The sequence below is a fragment of the Anolis sagrei genome, chromosome X, assembly GCF_037176765.1.
Source record: "Anolis sagrei isolate rAnoSag1 chromosome X, rAnoSag1.mat, whole genome shotgun sequence".
NCBI classification, from domain to species: domain Eukaryota; kingdom Metazoa; phylum Chordata; class Lepidosauria; order Squamata; family Dactyloidae; genus Anolis; species Anolis sagrei.
The window spans coordinates 23,499,824-23,514,315 of record NC_090034.1 but is presented as its reverse complement, the minus strand read 5'-3'; the positions used below and the strand labels follow the sequence as shown (position 1 = coordinate 23,514,315).

Genomic DNA, 14,492 nt, shown 5'->3' with positions numbered 1-14,492 from the left:
CAGATGACACACAACTCTATTACTCCTTTCCACCTAATTCCAAGGAGGCCCCTTGAGTGCTGAACGGGTGCCTGGCCGCTGTGGCTATCTGGATGAGGAAGAACAAGCTGAAGATCAATCCCGACAAGACAGAGGTCTTCCTGGTCAATCGTAAACCGGATCGGGGTATAGGGTGGCAACTTGAGCTGGATGGGGTTGCACTCCCCCTGAAGTCTCAGGTCCGCAGCTTGGGAGTTCTTCTGGATTCATCACTTACGCTTGATGCTCAGGCGTCAGCGGTGTCCGGGAGGGCTTTCGCACAATTAAGACTTGTGCGCCAGCTGCGACCGTACCTCGCAAAGGCTGATTTGGCCGGGGTGGTCCATGCCTTAGTCACCTCCAGATTGGATTACTGTAATGCGCTCTACGTGGGGCTGCCCTTGAAAACGGCTCGGAAACTCCAACTGGTTCAACGGGCGGCAGCCAGGATGTTAACTGGTGCTCCTTACAGAGAGAGGTCAACCCTCCTGTTTAAGGAGCTTCATTGGCTGCCGTTTACCTACCGAACCCAATTCAAGGTGCAGGTGCTTACCTACAAAGCCCTAAACGGTTTGGGACCTGCCTACCTCCGTGACCGCATCTCCGCTTATGTACCCACGCGCTCCCTTCGGTCATCTGGAGAGGCCCTGCTTGCGATCCCACCTGCGTCGCAGGTGCGTTTGGTGGGGACGAGGGACAGGGCCTTTTCTGTGGTTGCCCCCGACTTTGGAACGACCTCCTCAAAGACATTAGACTAGCTCCCACGTTGGCAGTCTTTAGGAAGAACTTGAAGACCTGGCTATTCCGACGTGCCTTTCCAGAATAGGATAACCCAGCACTTTGTCCGAGAAGCACTTTACTAGACTCTCTGCACATGGCACTTGCCCAGAACTCCAATACACCCAGCAAACTCCTATGTCACACCCAGCACTTCTTAACCTGTACCCATCATTGGCCCGGCCATGGTTTTTATTGTGTAATAGTGTAATGTTTTGTTATTGCTTATGTTTTTAATTTGCTTTCTTTTGTATTGTTGTTGTTTACTGCTGTTGTGTTGAGGCCTTGGCCTTTGTAAGCCGCATCGAGTCCTTCGGGAGATGCTAGCGGGGTACAAATAAAGTTTAATAATAATAATAATAATAATAATAATAATAATAATAATAATAGACGCTTTGGAAGTGTTCGACTTGTGATTCTGTGGTACGAAATCCAGCATATAGATCTCATTTGCTGTGACATACTGTGGTTTTGTGTCAGAATAATAATAATAATAATAATAATAATAATAGAGTATGTGAGAGTTTGGTGTTGCAGCTCTCAGCTACTACTCACCCATTGTATCAAGTCCAAATAAACAGCGGAATTTTGCCATGGTAATGAAAGAACTAAGGGCCAACGGCAAGAAACCAATTCAGCCTTTCTTACCTTGCCTGTTGCTTATTATTTCTTCCTCTTTCAAGTGAGAGAGGCAGATCAATATCGCTTTGCTGATGTACAGCCGCTGCTCCACAGTGGAGTGCTTCATAGCACTGCTGCTTCCCCAGACCTCGAGCAACTCTTTAAACACCTACATAGGACAGAAAGCAGTGGGTTCAACAAACCATTGACATTCTTGTTTCTAGGAAAATAAAGAGTAAAAAAGTAGGCATGTGAATGTAAAGGTTTTCCTTTGACATTAAGTCTAGCCATGTCCAACCCGGGGGGGGGGGGGGGGTGATGCTCATCTCCATTTCTAAGCCAAAGAACCAGCATTGTCCATAGACACCTCTAAGGTCATATGGCCAGCATGACTGCATGGAGCACCGTTAACTTCCCGCAGAAGCGGTACACATTGAGCTGCTCACATTTGCATGTTTTCGAACTGCTAGGTTGGCAGAAACTGGGCCTAACAGTGGGAGCTCAACCCACTCCCCGGATTCGAACCACCAACCTTTCGGTCAGCAAGTTCAGCAGCTCAGCAGTTTAACCCAATGTGCCACCAGGGGCCCTATGTGAATGTAAGCCATTCAAAATCTGTCAATCCCTAACCTAGAGTGTTAAAAGTGAACCACAGATTGAGAATCAACAACATCGAGTAAAGTCAGTGAGATTAGCTTCTCTTTCATCTTAATTTCATGATTATTTATTTATCATGTCAGAAGCAAATTGAGGGTACAGTTATAATGTATTAAAAAAAACAAAGTTTAAAACTTGGCATTACACTAGACTTCCTTTGACCAGAAGCTGGCCACTTGGAGTGCCTCTGGTATTGCTGTGAGAAGGTCCTCCATTTTGCATGTGGCAAGGTTTAGGTTGCATTGTAGTCTTTTCCACACTCGCATGTCGTGGACTCCCATTTTGAGGCCCCATTTCTTAAGGTTAGCTCTGAATCTCGTGGTGACAGACCGTAGTCTGTTTAGCGCCTTCCAAGTCACCCAGGAGGGAGCCTCTCATCCAGTCTCAGCCACTGATTGAGGCTCCGGGTTTTAGTCTGCCACTTTTGGGCTCTCACTTGCTGAGGTGTTCCTGCAAGTGTCTCTGTAGATCTTAGGAAGCTATTTATTGATTTAAGGCATGGGATTGCTGACTGATATCTGAACAGAGATGGGCCAGAGATTATTATTATTATTATTATTATTATTATTATTATTAACAACTTTATTTGTACCCCGCTAGCATCTCCCGAAGGACTTGATGCGGCTTACAAAGGCCAAGGCCTCAACAAACAATAACATAACAAATACAACCAAAAGCGAAATCAAAAACATTAAAGCGAAACAATAAAACAACAAAACAGTACACCATAACACAATAAAAACTAGGGCCGGGCCAAGTAATGGGTACAGATTAAAAAAGTGCTGGTGTGACAGGTGGTATGTCGGATTTCAGGGTGAGTGCAATGTGCAGAGAATCATAATCAATGTCTTGGTCCTTTCATTACTGGCCACTACTTCCTGACGGATGTCAGGTGGTGCAATACAGGCTAAACAGTATAATTTCTCCAGTAGTGTTGGGTGTAGGCATCCTGTGATAATGTGGCATGTCTTGTTAAGAACCACATCCACTGTTTAACATGGTGCGATGTATTCCACACTAGGCATGGGTATTCAGTAGCAAAGTTCAAGGGCAGATGTCTTCACTGTGTCTGGTTGTGATCCCCAGGTTGTGCCAGTCAGCTTTCATATGATGTTATTTCTAGCACCCATTTTTTGCTTGATATTTAAGCCAAAGCACGGTCCAGGGTAGCTCCAAGTTATTTTGGTGTGCTGCAAAGCTCCAGTGGGATTCATTCCCAGGTAATCCTCAGAGCTCGAGATGATTCTCTGTTCTTCATGATTATGTGTTTATTACATATCAGCCAGCCTCTGGTTTATTTGGTTTAGCCTTTGCCCACTTACCTTGATTAGTAAAGGACGCCGCATGCTTTCCAGGGCCAAGTATCCAAGGAGTGTCTGCAACACCGCCGTCTGTAACAAAACCACAGCATATAATAGTTTGGCATACACTAGAATGTGCAGACATACAGACACATACTCATGCACAGAGGGAGTCAACCACTAGAATGTTATTGCATAACAGCAGACTTGATCACAACCAGAGGTCTTAATATACACTTCACTGCTGAGGTATTGGGAGACCTTGGATTTTTAATTTCCAAGCAAGATCCATATATATAACTAGCTGTCCCCTGCCACGCGTTGCTGTGGCCCAGTCTGATGATCTGGAAAATAAAGTAATGGTTTCTAATATATGTAATTCCTTTATGCTTGTGGGTAAACAGTATTCCTTGTTGCTTATGGGTCAGTGTTGATGTGGAGATTGTCTGGTTTGCCTACTCTGGAACAGGCAACATATAATTGTCCTTCTTTAGGGGTCCCTTTCAAATCTGTGATACTATCTCTCTGTGTGCGTGAATCATCTCTCTCTCTATCTATCTATATCTATGGCTGGATGGCTCTTTGTCAGGAGGACTTTGATTATGTTTTCTTGCCCTGATGAAGGGAGTTGGATTGGATGGCCTAAAGTATTTTCTGCTGTTATGATGGGTTCTGTGTGGGAAGTTTGCCCTGATTCTGTCGTTTGTGGGGTTCAGAATGGTCTTTGATTGTAGGTGAACTATAAATCCCGGTAACTACAACTCTCAAATGTGAAGATTCTATTTCCCCCAAACTCCATCTGTATTCATATTTGGGCGTATTGAGTGCTTGTGCCAAGTTTTGTCCAGATCCATCATTGTTTGAGTCCACAGTGCTCTCTGGATGTAGGTGAACTACAACTCCAAAACTCAAGGTCAGTGCCCACCAAACCCTTCTAGTGTAGTCTGTGGGTCATGGGAGTTCTTGTGCCAAGTTTGATTCAATTCCCTCATTGATGGAGTTCAGAATGCTCTTTGATTGTAGGTGAACGATAAATTCCAGCAACTACAACTCCCAAATGACAAAATCCTAATTTTTTGAGTGATGGTCACTCCTTGTGTTGTGAGACATTTTGTTGCCAAATTTGGCGTGATTTCGTTCATTGGTTCTTTTGTTTTTAAGGAACTCATTATGCACAGAGCATTTTTATATATATAGATAAATTAGTAGAAAAATAATACGATTTGAAACATACACTGTTTGAAGTATGGAAAGAGGAAGTAAATAGTAATCAGAAGGACACTGCTTTGTGGATCAATTCAATTAAAAACATAAACATCTAAGGATGAAGGAAATACAATGGAAAATGCTGACAAAATGGCATACAACCCCTTACTAATTAGCCCATATAACCAAAAGCACAATAATAATTATGTGTTGTCGAAGGGTTTCATTCCTGGAATCACTGGGTTGCTGTGAGTTTTGCAGGCTGTATGGCCATGTTCCAGAAGCATTCTCTCCTGATGTTTCACCCACATCTATGCCTGCTATAGATGTGGGTGAAACGTCAGGAGAGAATGCTTCTGGAACATGGTCATACAGCCTGCAAAACTCACAGCAAATCAACAAAAATATGTTGGCATAAATATGGTAAAACAGGAACCTTTACACACATGTGATGGGACTGTGACAAGGTATAAAAGTTTTATAGGAAAAGAAAGGATGAAATGGAAGAAATATCTGGGCTAAAATAGAGCAGAATTTTTTTAAAAAACTTGTTTTTTACCATGAAAATGGAAGGAAAGGGTTGTAATATAGATTGGGCAAGTATTATAAAATATATAATAGGAGCGGCACAAGCAACACTTGCGCTGGGGTGGAAAAGTAAAAAAAATGGGAAATAAAAAAATGGTACGAATATTTAGCAGACTATATGCTCCAGGATTATATGATTGAAAGGAAAAATAAATAAATATATAAATGAATATCCTATGGGGAGAACTGGGTCTCGAAATGGAAAGAACTGATAGCAAAAGCGAAGAGAAGAAAAAAATACAAGGAACAAAATCAGACTATCTCCATGATCCAATAAATAGAATAAAAACTGAAATTGAATCCCAACTGTTCTCATGGGGTGGTGGGGGCTGTAACACTTCTACTACTACTACTACTACTACTACTAATAATAATAATAATAATAATTGACTAGCATAAGCCAGTAAAGGCGGTCCCAGTGGCGATCAGCACACTGGTGCAGTGCGTAAAGACCTTGGCCTGCACTTAAAAACAATCGACGCTGACAAAATTACCATCTGTCAGCTGCAAAAGGCCACCCTACTGGGATCTGCATGAGTTATTCGCCGATACATCACACAGTTCTAGACACTTGGAAAGTTTCCGTCGTGTGATCTTGTTTGCTGTGTACCAATTTTGTTGTGTATCAAATGATAATAATAATAATAATAATAATAATAACAATCATCATCATCATCATGTGATAGGTATTAGGAGATGAACACGGAATTAGAAAGGAGTAGAAACTGAGCTGTACCAGAAGGGTATTGGTTGATTTTGTTTCTTTCACACTTCTATAATATAATGGCAACAAATTATACTCTACTTATACAATCCAATTAAAAAAATTAAAAAATTAAGAAGGAAATCCAGATCTCAGTCACATCCTTGCTCATGATCCTCTCCCATTGACCCCTAGAATACGCACTGGGTAGTTGTACTGGAAGAACAGCAGTTTCTGGGTCATCACAAATTGCGCCTTCTTGCTCTTGAGAACCAAGTTCCCCAGCAGCCGAACCAACGCGGCAGACCTAGTCATTAATGCAGACAACAATATGACTTCAGCTTTTCACTTTCTCATCAGCACCGATATACATCAGAAGGTGATTTGGTGACAAGCTTATTCAGAAACCAGGAGGGTCGTCACAATAGAAGTACAAAATGATGTCAGTTCACACCCAGAAAGGGAGGTGAAGATAACATCTCAACTTAACTATTCATTTATTTACAGTATTTATATTCTGCCCTTCTCACCCTGAAGGAGACTCGGGGCGGATCACAGAACACATATACAGCAAATATTCAATGCCATTTATACATTGACAAGACAGAGAATTGTACATTAATAGAGGTATAAATAGGCTTTTCCCATCTTTGGCATCTTGGAGGCTTGTGCTTGGTTCCAGCTGTTGCTCCATCTCCCTGCTGAAGACCTTTGTTCGTAAACTTCCTCCTTGACTGAATCAACGGCATCTTGCTGTCATTTTCTTATGGGTGCCTTATATACCTCCCCGCTTTTTAAAAGCAGTACCTATTTACCTACTCACATTTTGCTTTCGAACTGTTAGGTAGGCAGAAGCTGGGGTAAAGGCTAGGAGCCTGACCCAGGCTTTGAGCTATCAACCTTTTGGCTGCCAAAATTTACTGCAGCTGGTAGTACTAAATCCCAACCCCTTACAAAACTATCACCAAAGAGGCAACAAATGATTACTCTCCATATCTCCATCACACAATATCTTGACATCTTCTTATTTTATTCTTATTTATTTACACTATTTATACCCCACCTTTCACTACCCCGAAGGGGACTTAATGCGGCTTACATAGAGGCAATTATTCAATGCCTTAAAAACACGATTCCAAAAATTAAAATTAAAGCATATTAAAAAATTTAAAACATTCCATTCTATATTAAAATCCCACCATCCATTCTTACCCGCCTGCTAACTGAACAAAGCCACAAACGACAGCTTCCATCCAGCGGTCTGGCACACTTTCGACCAAGCGCCAGGACATTCTCTGCCAGATGCAGTCGGACTGCGTACGGTCTGCGAGGTGGGGCACCAACACACTCAAGATCTCTCCTGCATCACAAACAACCAAAATTCATATAGTTACTTATTTATTTTACTTTATAGACATATCAGCTTATTTACTACTTCCCTGAACGTATCAACAATAAAAGACAAAAAAATAAAAAAATACATAGACAAATAGACACTAATCACTGTCCTAAAACTCTTGTGATAGTTAACTAAAATGAATTAAAACACAACAAAACTTAATCAAATAATAAGTTTGGTAGATGGGATTAAATTACAAAAGGAAAGCAGGGGCAGAAGAGTTTAATTTTTTACAAGTGTAAAAGAATCAGTTGGAGGATTTAGGGAAGTCCATCGCCATGCTAATGGACCCCGTTTTGTGAATAAAGAGATTCTCAAGTGGGAGGCTTTTATATTTATCCTGCTTTTCTCCTGATATTAGGGACTCAATAAATACGACACAGTGCAAATTGAAATCATGTAAATGCATTAAAATATAAAAAACATTAAACATAAAAATATTAAAGGCAACCCCAAAGCCTCAAGCACTCAAACCCCAGCAGCCTGCCCTCATCATTCCCTAAGTGGGAGATACGAGTTTTAAAGGCCATTTTTATGTATTTTACTGTATTTTAATTCTGTTTTTACCACACTGTTACTATTTAATTGCTTTTTAATTTTTGTACTGCACTTTTAAAACTTGTTTAATGTGGATTGTTAGGCATCTTGAGTCCCTATGAGGAGAAAGGCAGGGTATAAATAATAATAATAATAATAATAATAATAATAATAATAATACACTTTATTTATATTCCACTTATCTTCCCAGAGAGACTCAGAGTAGATTACAGTATACAGATATAAGGCAAATATTCAATGCATTTTACACAGTGAACAATGACACACAATACACAGACAAAGGTAAAAGCCTCCCCCTTTCATTTCTGGCATTTGGAGGCAATGTTTAACTCCGGCCATGGGAAGAAGCTGATGTTCCATTTTTTCCATGCTGAGGACCCTGTTGTCCATAGAAATCTCTGATTATGTTTTCTTGGCATGTCTGCGTGGGACACTACTGATCTACTCCCATTGCATGCTTTCAAACTGCTAGGTTGGCAGAAGCTAGGGCTAACAGCAGGAGCTCATCCCGACTTGCTGCTTCGAACTGCTAACCCTGCAGTCAGCAGATTTCTTGCAGCTAGAGGTTTAACACGCTGTGCTACTGTGACCAATTAATAATAATAAGTGCCTGATGGCAGAAGTATGTTAATTGAAGTAGGCTCTCTCTTGTTGCCATCAAATGGATTTGACTGAGTGGTGGGACTGAGAGAAGTCCCTTTGCAGATGATCATAATGCTCTAACAGGCTCATAAAAAGATAGACCCCTTCAAATAACCTGGGCCAAAGCCATATAAATGAGTTGCATTAGGACAGGAAATAACATCTGTATGTTTTGACTTAAGTTTGTTGGGATCCACCTTGAATCCCAATTGGGAGCAAAGCAAAATATAAAACAAACACATGTTATGTTGCCTTTCTACCAACATTTCCCAATTGTTACAGCTCTTGGGCAATTTTATGGGGTAGTCATCCACTTTGAAATACTCAAAAAAAACAAGCAAATTTAACCATTGGTTTCAAAGGGCACTCACGTTTTCTTCCGTGCGCACATCCTTTCCCTAGCACCTGGGACACAAAGGAGATTGAGCAGTCCAAGCCATCTAAAATGAAAGAAAAACACTCACTAACAAAACAGTCAGAGCAACATGTTTTGCAGGAATGTTTCATATTGAAAATTATCCGAATATGTTGCTAGCTAAAAGCTAAACAAGTGCCATTTGTCAGTGTAGCATAGACATGGGCAAACTTGGGCCCTCCCTCCAGGTGTTTTGGACTTCAACTCCCACAATTCCTAACAGCCTATCGGCTGTTAGGAATTGTGGGAGTTGAAGTCCAAAACACCTGGAGGGAGGGCCCAAGTTTGCCCAGGTGTAGCACACCAATGTTCTTTAAGCTCACCTCGCAGCGAATCAAAAATCCTCTCCATCACCTGGACCAATGCCACGCCAAGCAGCGGAAAGTAGTTCTGGGGGAAGAAGATGGGTCGGTTTTCTCCTTGGAGCTTGTTAGCTAAATGATCTGGCAGGCACACGATCCTGCCCAGAGTGGCTTCCTGCAACACCGGACTCCCGATCTGTGTCTGCCGCTTGCAGACCTCCCACATCAAAGCCGACAGCCTGTCTCTACGAAGAAACTGCTCCAAGATGTCCACGAGTTTGTTCAGACAAAAACTGGATCTGCATTGAACAGTATTTTTTTTTTGCCTTTATTTTGACTAATCAGGAAGACGCAATTCAATATGATTAATCTTTATCTGACTATCCCAGTCTTTTCCAATAGAGTGCCTCACTACAATCACCATCATCCCTGCCCACTGAGTATGCTGAATGATACTGGGGATTCTACTCTAAAAATCTGGATGTGATATTTAATAATAATAATAATAATAATAATAATAATAATAATACCCTGCTTTTTCTCTCCACAAGGAGACTCAAAGCGGCATTATAAAAATATTTATTATTATGATGTTTATTATTTTATTTACCACATTTGTACTCCACCCTTCTCACCTGGAAGGGGACTTGGGGCAGCCTTACAAAAGGCAGCAATTTGATGCCATACACATATATATCCATAAAATAAACAAATACAATTAAAATCCAAGCAGTTAAAACATCAATTAAAATCACACAATCCAAATCATAATCCAGGGCTGTTCCATTTGTCAATCACATAAATTCATGGTCATTTATTGCACTGCTCCAATTACTGGTCAAAGGCTTGGTCCCAAAGCCACATCTTAAACTTTTTCCTGAAGGTCAGGAGAGAGGGGGCTGAACTGATTTCACTGGGAAGGGAGTTCCACAGATGAAGGGCCACCACTGAGAAGACCCTGTCTCTCGTCCCCACCAGTCGTGCTTGTGAGGAGGATGGGACCGAGAGCAGGGCCTCCTCTAACGATCTTAACCTCTGAGGTGGATCATAGACTGATATACTTTCAGACAGGTAAGCCGGACCAGAACCATTAAGGGCTTTATAGGCTAAACCAACACTTTGAATTGTGCTCGGTAACAGACTGGCGGCCAGTGGAGCTGACGTAACAGGGGGGTGATGCGCTACCTGCACACCGCTCCAGTGAAGAGTCTGGCAGCCACCCATTGGACCACTTGAAGCTGCTGAACAGTCTTCAAAGGTAACCCCATGTAGAGTGTGTTGCAGCAGTCTATTTGGGATGTAACAAGAGTGTGGACTACCACAGCCAAGTCTGACTTCCCAAGGTATGGGCATCAGCTCCACTGGCTGCCAGTCTGCTTACTTCTTTAATCAGAAAATGTGATGCCAGACCCAGAAATAACGCAGACCAAACAGCAATAGGTTCCTTCCTATGCCACAAAAGAGTAATTTGGCATGTTTGAATAAACTTTTGATTCAAAGCTATGTACATGTGAAATAAAATAGCCAAATTAGCTAATTCTCATATCGGTAAAGCAAAACATTTTCAACCTGCTAAAGACCACTTGAATCCTTCTTGTATTATTATTATTATTATTATTATTATTATTATTATTATTCGATACACAAGATTAGTACACAGCAAACAAGGTCACTATGCTAGCTTTTGTATTTGATTACATGTCAGACACTTCCTAAGTGTCTAAGACTATATGATGTATCAGCAAATAATGCGGGCAGATCCGAGTAGGGTGGCCTTTTGCAGATGACAGATGGTAATTTTGTCAGTGTCTATTGTTTTTAAGTGCAGGCCAAGGTCTTTAGGCACTGCACCCAGTGTGCTGATCACCACTGGGACAACCTTTACTGGCTTGTGCCAGAGTCTGTTGTTGTTGTTATTATATCCCATTTTTTTTCTCCACAAGGACACTCGAAGCATCCAGGGTTTTTTTTTTCTTTCATCAGCCTCTGCCTTTCATAGGAATTCTATCTTGATGGTGACATTTACAGACCTGTGCCTTTTTAACACATTGGAGTAACTCATAGGTCAGGCTAATAATATTAATACTACTACCAATAACAATATAGCCTCCCCTTTCCTCTCTGTTTTATCTGGTTACACATACACAGTACGGGATTCTGGAAGCACCTTGTCTGCTGTAGGCAATGCAAGATGACTCCATGAACACTGACTTGAGCAAAACAGGTAAGACTCTTGCCCTTTTACAGCTTTTATTGCACTGTTTACTGCAAACATCCTTCTGCGAATATACTTCTGCAACCTAGCAATGAAAATCCGTGCTTCTCCAGTCTTCCTTCACCCTCCTCCCAATACAAATACTGCTTAAAAACTTGCAGCTAGTAAGAGGAAAAGGAGAAACAGTAGGAGGAGCTGAGTGAATGCAAAAGGTCTTTGAGAAAAGGCGTTCCATGGACAGAGGCTTGTGAACAGAAGTGTCCTTTTAATTCTAGAAACAGAAATCACAGGACAGGATCCATGCTTACCTTATAGAAATTATGGCTTCCAAAAGAACCATAAAAGACTGGTCTGCTGGTCCTTCTAGGAAAAAGCTGGCCCACAGTTCCTTCTCTTCATCTGACTGGAACTGCTCCAACCAATCAGGGCTCAAGCTATTCATCAGACACTGCAAAAAGGTGGTAAAATGTCGGCCGATAAATTCATCCTGCTCTTTCACAGAAGCAGGATTTTCAGTTTTGCCGAGAAAACTCTTAACCGTCCGCAATGCCCGAGAGATCTGGCTGGCATCTCGAGAAGAAGAGAGAGTTTCAATGGCTTCTTGAACCATATGATGAACTGGAAGCAGTTCCGAATCCATTCTTCTGGGTCACTTCTGCAAAACAAGAAGAACATTCCTAGAATTAGAGGAGCCAAAGATGGCAGCGGACACACTGACCACTTCAACCTGAGACTGAGTTGAAGTCCAAAATACCTAGAGGGCTGAAGTTTGCCCATGCCTATGATAGAGTCTCAACCAATTCAACGAATTATGTGCCACAAAAATGAAGTTTCTGGAGTAGAACAATGGCTTTCAAAGCCAGGACCGCTCAATTAAACAGGAAATAACACTTTCAAACCAGGAACAGAAATCTTGTTCCTGGTTCCAGAAATCACAAGAGAGAGGAAATAAACAAGGACATCTAATCACCTCTCAACAAAAGTTTGCTCCAGACACTGTCAAGCCATTAAATGCTAATCAAGGAGGTCAGTTGAAACATTCACACCTAGCTCCAGGGGACAAGAGTCCTTTGTCCCACCCTGGTCATTCCACTGATATATAAACCCTTTTTCCTAGTTCCAACAGACTTCAGTACCTCTGAGGATGCTTGCCATAGATGCAGGGTTTTTTTTGGTCGTGTCAGGAGTGGCCTGAGAAACTGCAAGTTGCTTCTGGTGCGAGAGAATTGGCCGTCTGCAAGGACGTTGCCCAGGGGACGCCTGGATGATTTTTTGATGTTTTATCATCCTTGTGGGAGACTACTCTCATGTCCCCACATGAGGAGCTGGAGCTGATAGAGGGAGCTCATCCGCCTCTCCCTGGATTCAAACCTGCGACCTGTCAGTCTTCAGTCCTGCCGGCACAGGGGTTTAATCCACTGCACAACTGGGGGCTCCATAGATGCAAGTGAAATGTTAGGAGATAATGCCTCTAGACCATGGCCATATAGCCCGAAAAAACCTACAACAACCCAGTGATTCCGGCCATGAAAGCCTTTGACAATCTTGTTATATTGTTTTACCATCATCAGGTCGAGGAAGGAGCGTAAGATCTGCTCTTTACCAACCAAGAATAGAAGTCATGCAGACAGAAGTCATGCCAAAGTCATTTCCTAATTGGTTCTATCATTGGTTCTATCATAAAACCATGGGAAAGGTTTCTCAAACTATTACATGATGTCTTAGGAACAATGAGATTTATTTTCCCTAAAAGATATTTGGAGGAATATAATACTGAATGCCAAATAGGCTGTCAAATAGGCTTATATGTTTCAAATCAATGTTGGAGTTGTCAGTTTTTTCCCTTTTAATATGTGGTGGATTTACAATAAGCAGAAAAATTATTAGTCCAATGTTGCATTGTTATGTTTAATACCTTGATTAATAATAGTAGTATTTCCTACTTTTTTCTCTTAGACTCAGATTCACTGAGGCTCTAATGAATATGCTTATATATTTCAAATCCATGTTACAGTTGTCAGGCTAAGATCAAGTGTAGTATCTCTTCTTATCAGTTAATATATATAGTGGATTTACAATAAGCAAAAAAAAAAAACTATTACTCTAATGTTGCATTATTGTATTAGTATTATATTGTATTATATTATAATATTATTATCAATATTATATGTATATACAATATATTATTAGCATAACACAATATTAGTATTATATATTACTATATTGTACTATACCACTATACTGCAATATTATTAGTAATTTTACATGTAACATATAATATACAATTGTTATATTATTATATTGTACTATATTATTATACCACAATATATATATAATGCACTAGTAGAAATCTAATAGATAATAATAATAGAAATAATAATACATTATATTTAATTTTAAATATATTTAAATAAAATAATTTAACAACAATAATATTATAATAATAGAATAAAATAATAGAAATATCCTTCTGCAGAGGAAAAAAAAGGGAAAACGTATCAAGTCAGGCCTAATTGACAGTCTTCCTTAGGAGAGCCTGGAGGTCCCAAAGTGTTATCAAACCACATCAATTCTACAATGCAGACACTCTCAGAGAAAGCGTTATGGAACCAAATGCCCCCCAAAACGAAATAAACCCAAGGAACGCCTCCTCCCTCCAGAAGGGAAGCAAAAGGCACCTTCTTGGGCAGAGAGAGCCCTCAGAGACGCTGAAAAGAGAAGAAAAGGAACCGGAAGCGCCGAAAGATGCCGGAAGTGTTGAGAGCGCCAAAATCCACCGCTCCCCCACTTTGTTACCTCTTTGACCGGAGGTCGAAAGAGCTGCGCCGCCGCCTATTGGCTGGCTGGTTTTCCCTAGCCAGCCAATGGCTTTGAACTCGGCCCGCTCTTTTTTGGACTGCAACTCCCAGAAACCTCGGCAGCCTCGGCCAATGTTGGAGATTCTGGGAGTTGAAGTCCAAAACAAACCTAGAAGCATAGAGCCGTCTAAACGGCTGAGGGGGCAAAGGAAAGGGCCCGAGGCTGTTAGGAATGGTGGGAGTTGAAGTCCAAAACACCCGGAGGAAGGCCCAAGTTGGCCCATGCCTGCTT

General features: G+C 41.2%; 1 protein-coding gene across 2 annotated transcripts in view; it reads right to left on the bottom strand.

The window, feature by feature from the left end:
- The window catches only part of TELO2 (telomere maintenance 2), a 28,050-nt gene extending 13,824 nt beyond the window's left edge, over nt 1-14,226 (bottom strand). The window contains exons 1-8 of one of the 2 annotated variants that reach the window (XM_067460609.1): nt 14,133-14,226; nt 11,711-12,057; nt 9,209-9,486; nt 8,842-8,910; nt 7,084-7,231; nt 6,076-6,178; nt 3,396-3,464; nt 1,444-1,585 (exon numbers count right to left, since the gene is read on the bottom strand). In XM_067460609.1, the coding sequence (XP_067316710.1) occupies nt 1,444-1,585; nt 3,396-3,464; nt 6,076-6,178; nt 7,084-7,231; nt 8,842-8,910; nt 9,209-9,486; nt 11,711-12,042 (1,141 nt within the window). In that variant the 5' untranslated portion in view covers nt 12,043-12,057; nt 14,133-14,226. Of the gene's footprint in view, nt 1-1,443; nt 1,586-3,395; nt 3,465-6,075; nt 6,179-7,083; nt 7,232-8,841; nt 8,911-9,208; nt 9,487-11,710; nt 12,058-14,080 lie in introns of both variants that reach the window. The other variant, XM_060786388.2, reaches the window with a different exon arrangement.
- Between the last annotated feature and the right edge of the window lie 266 nt (nt 14,227-14,492).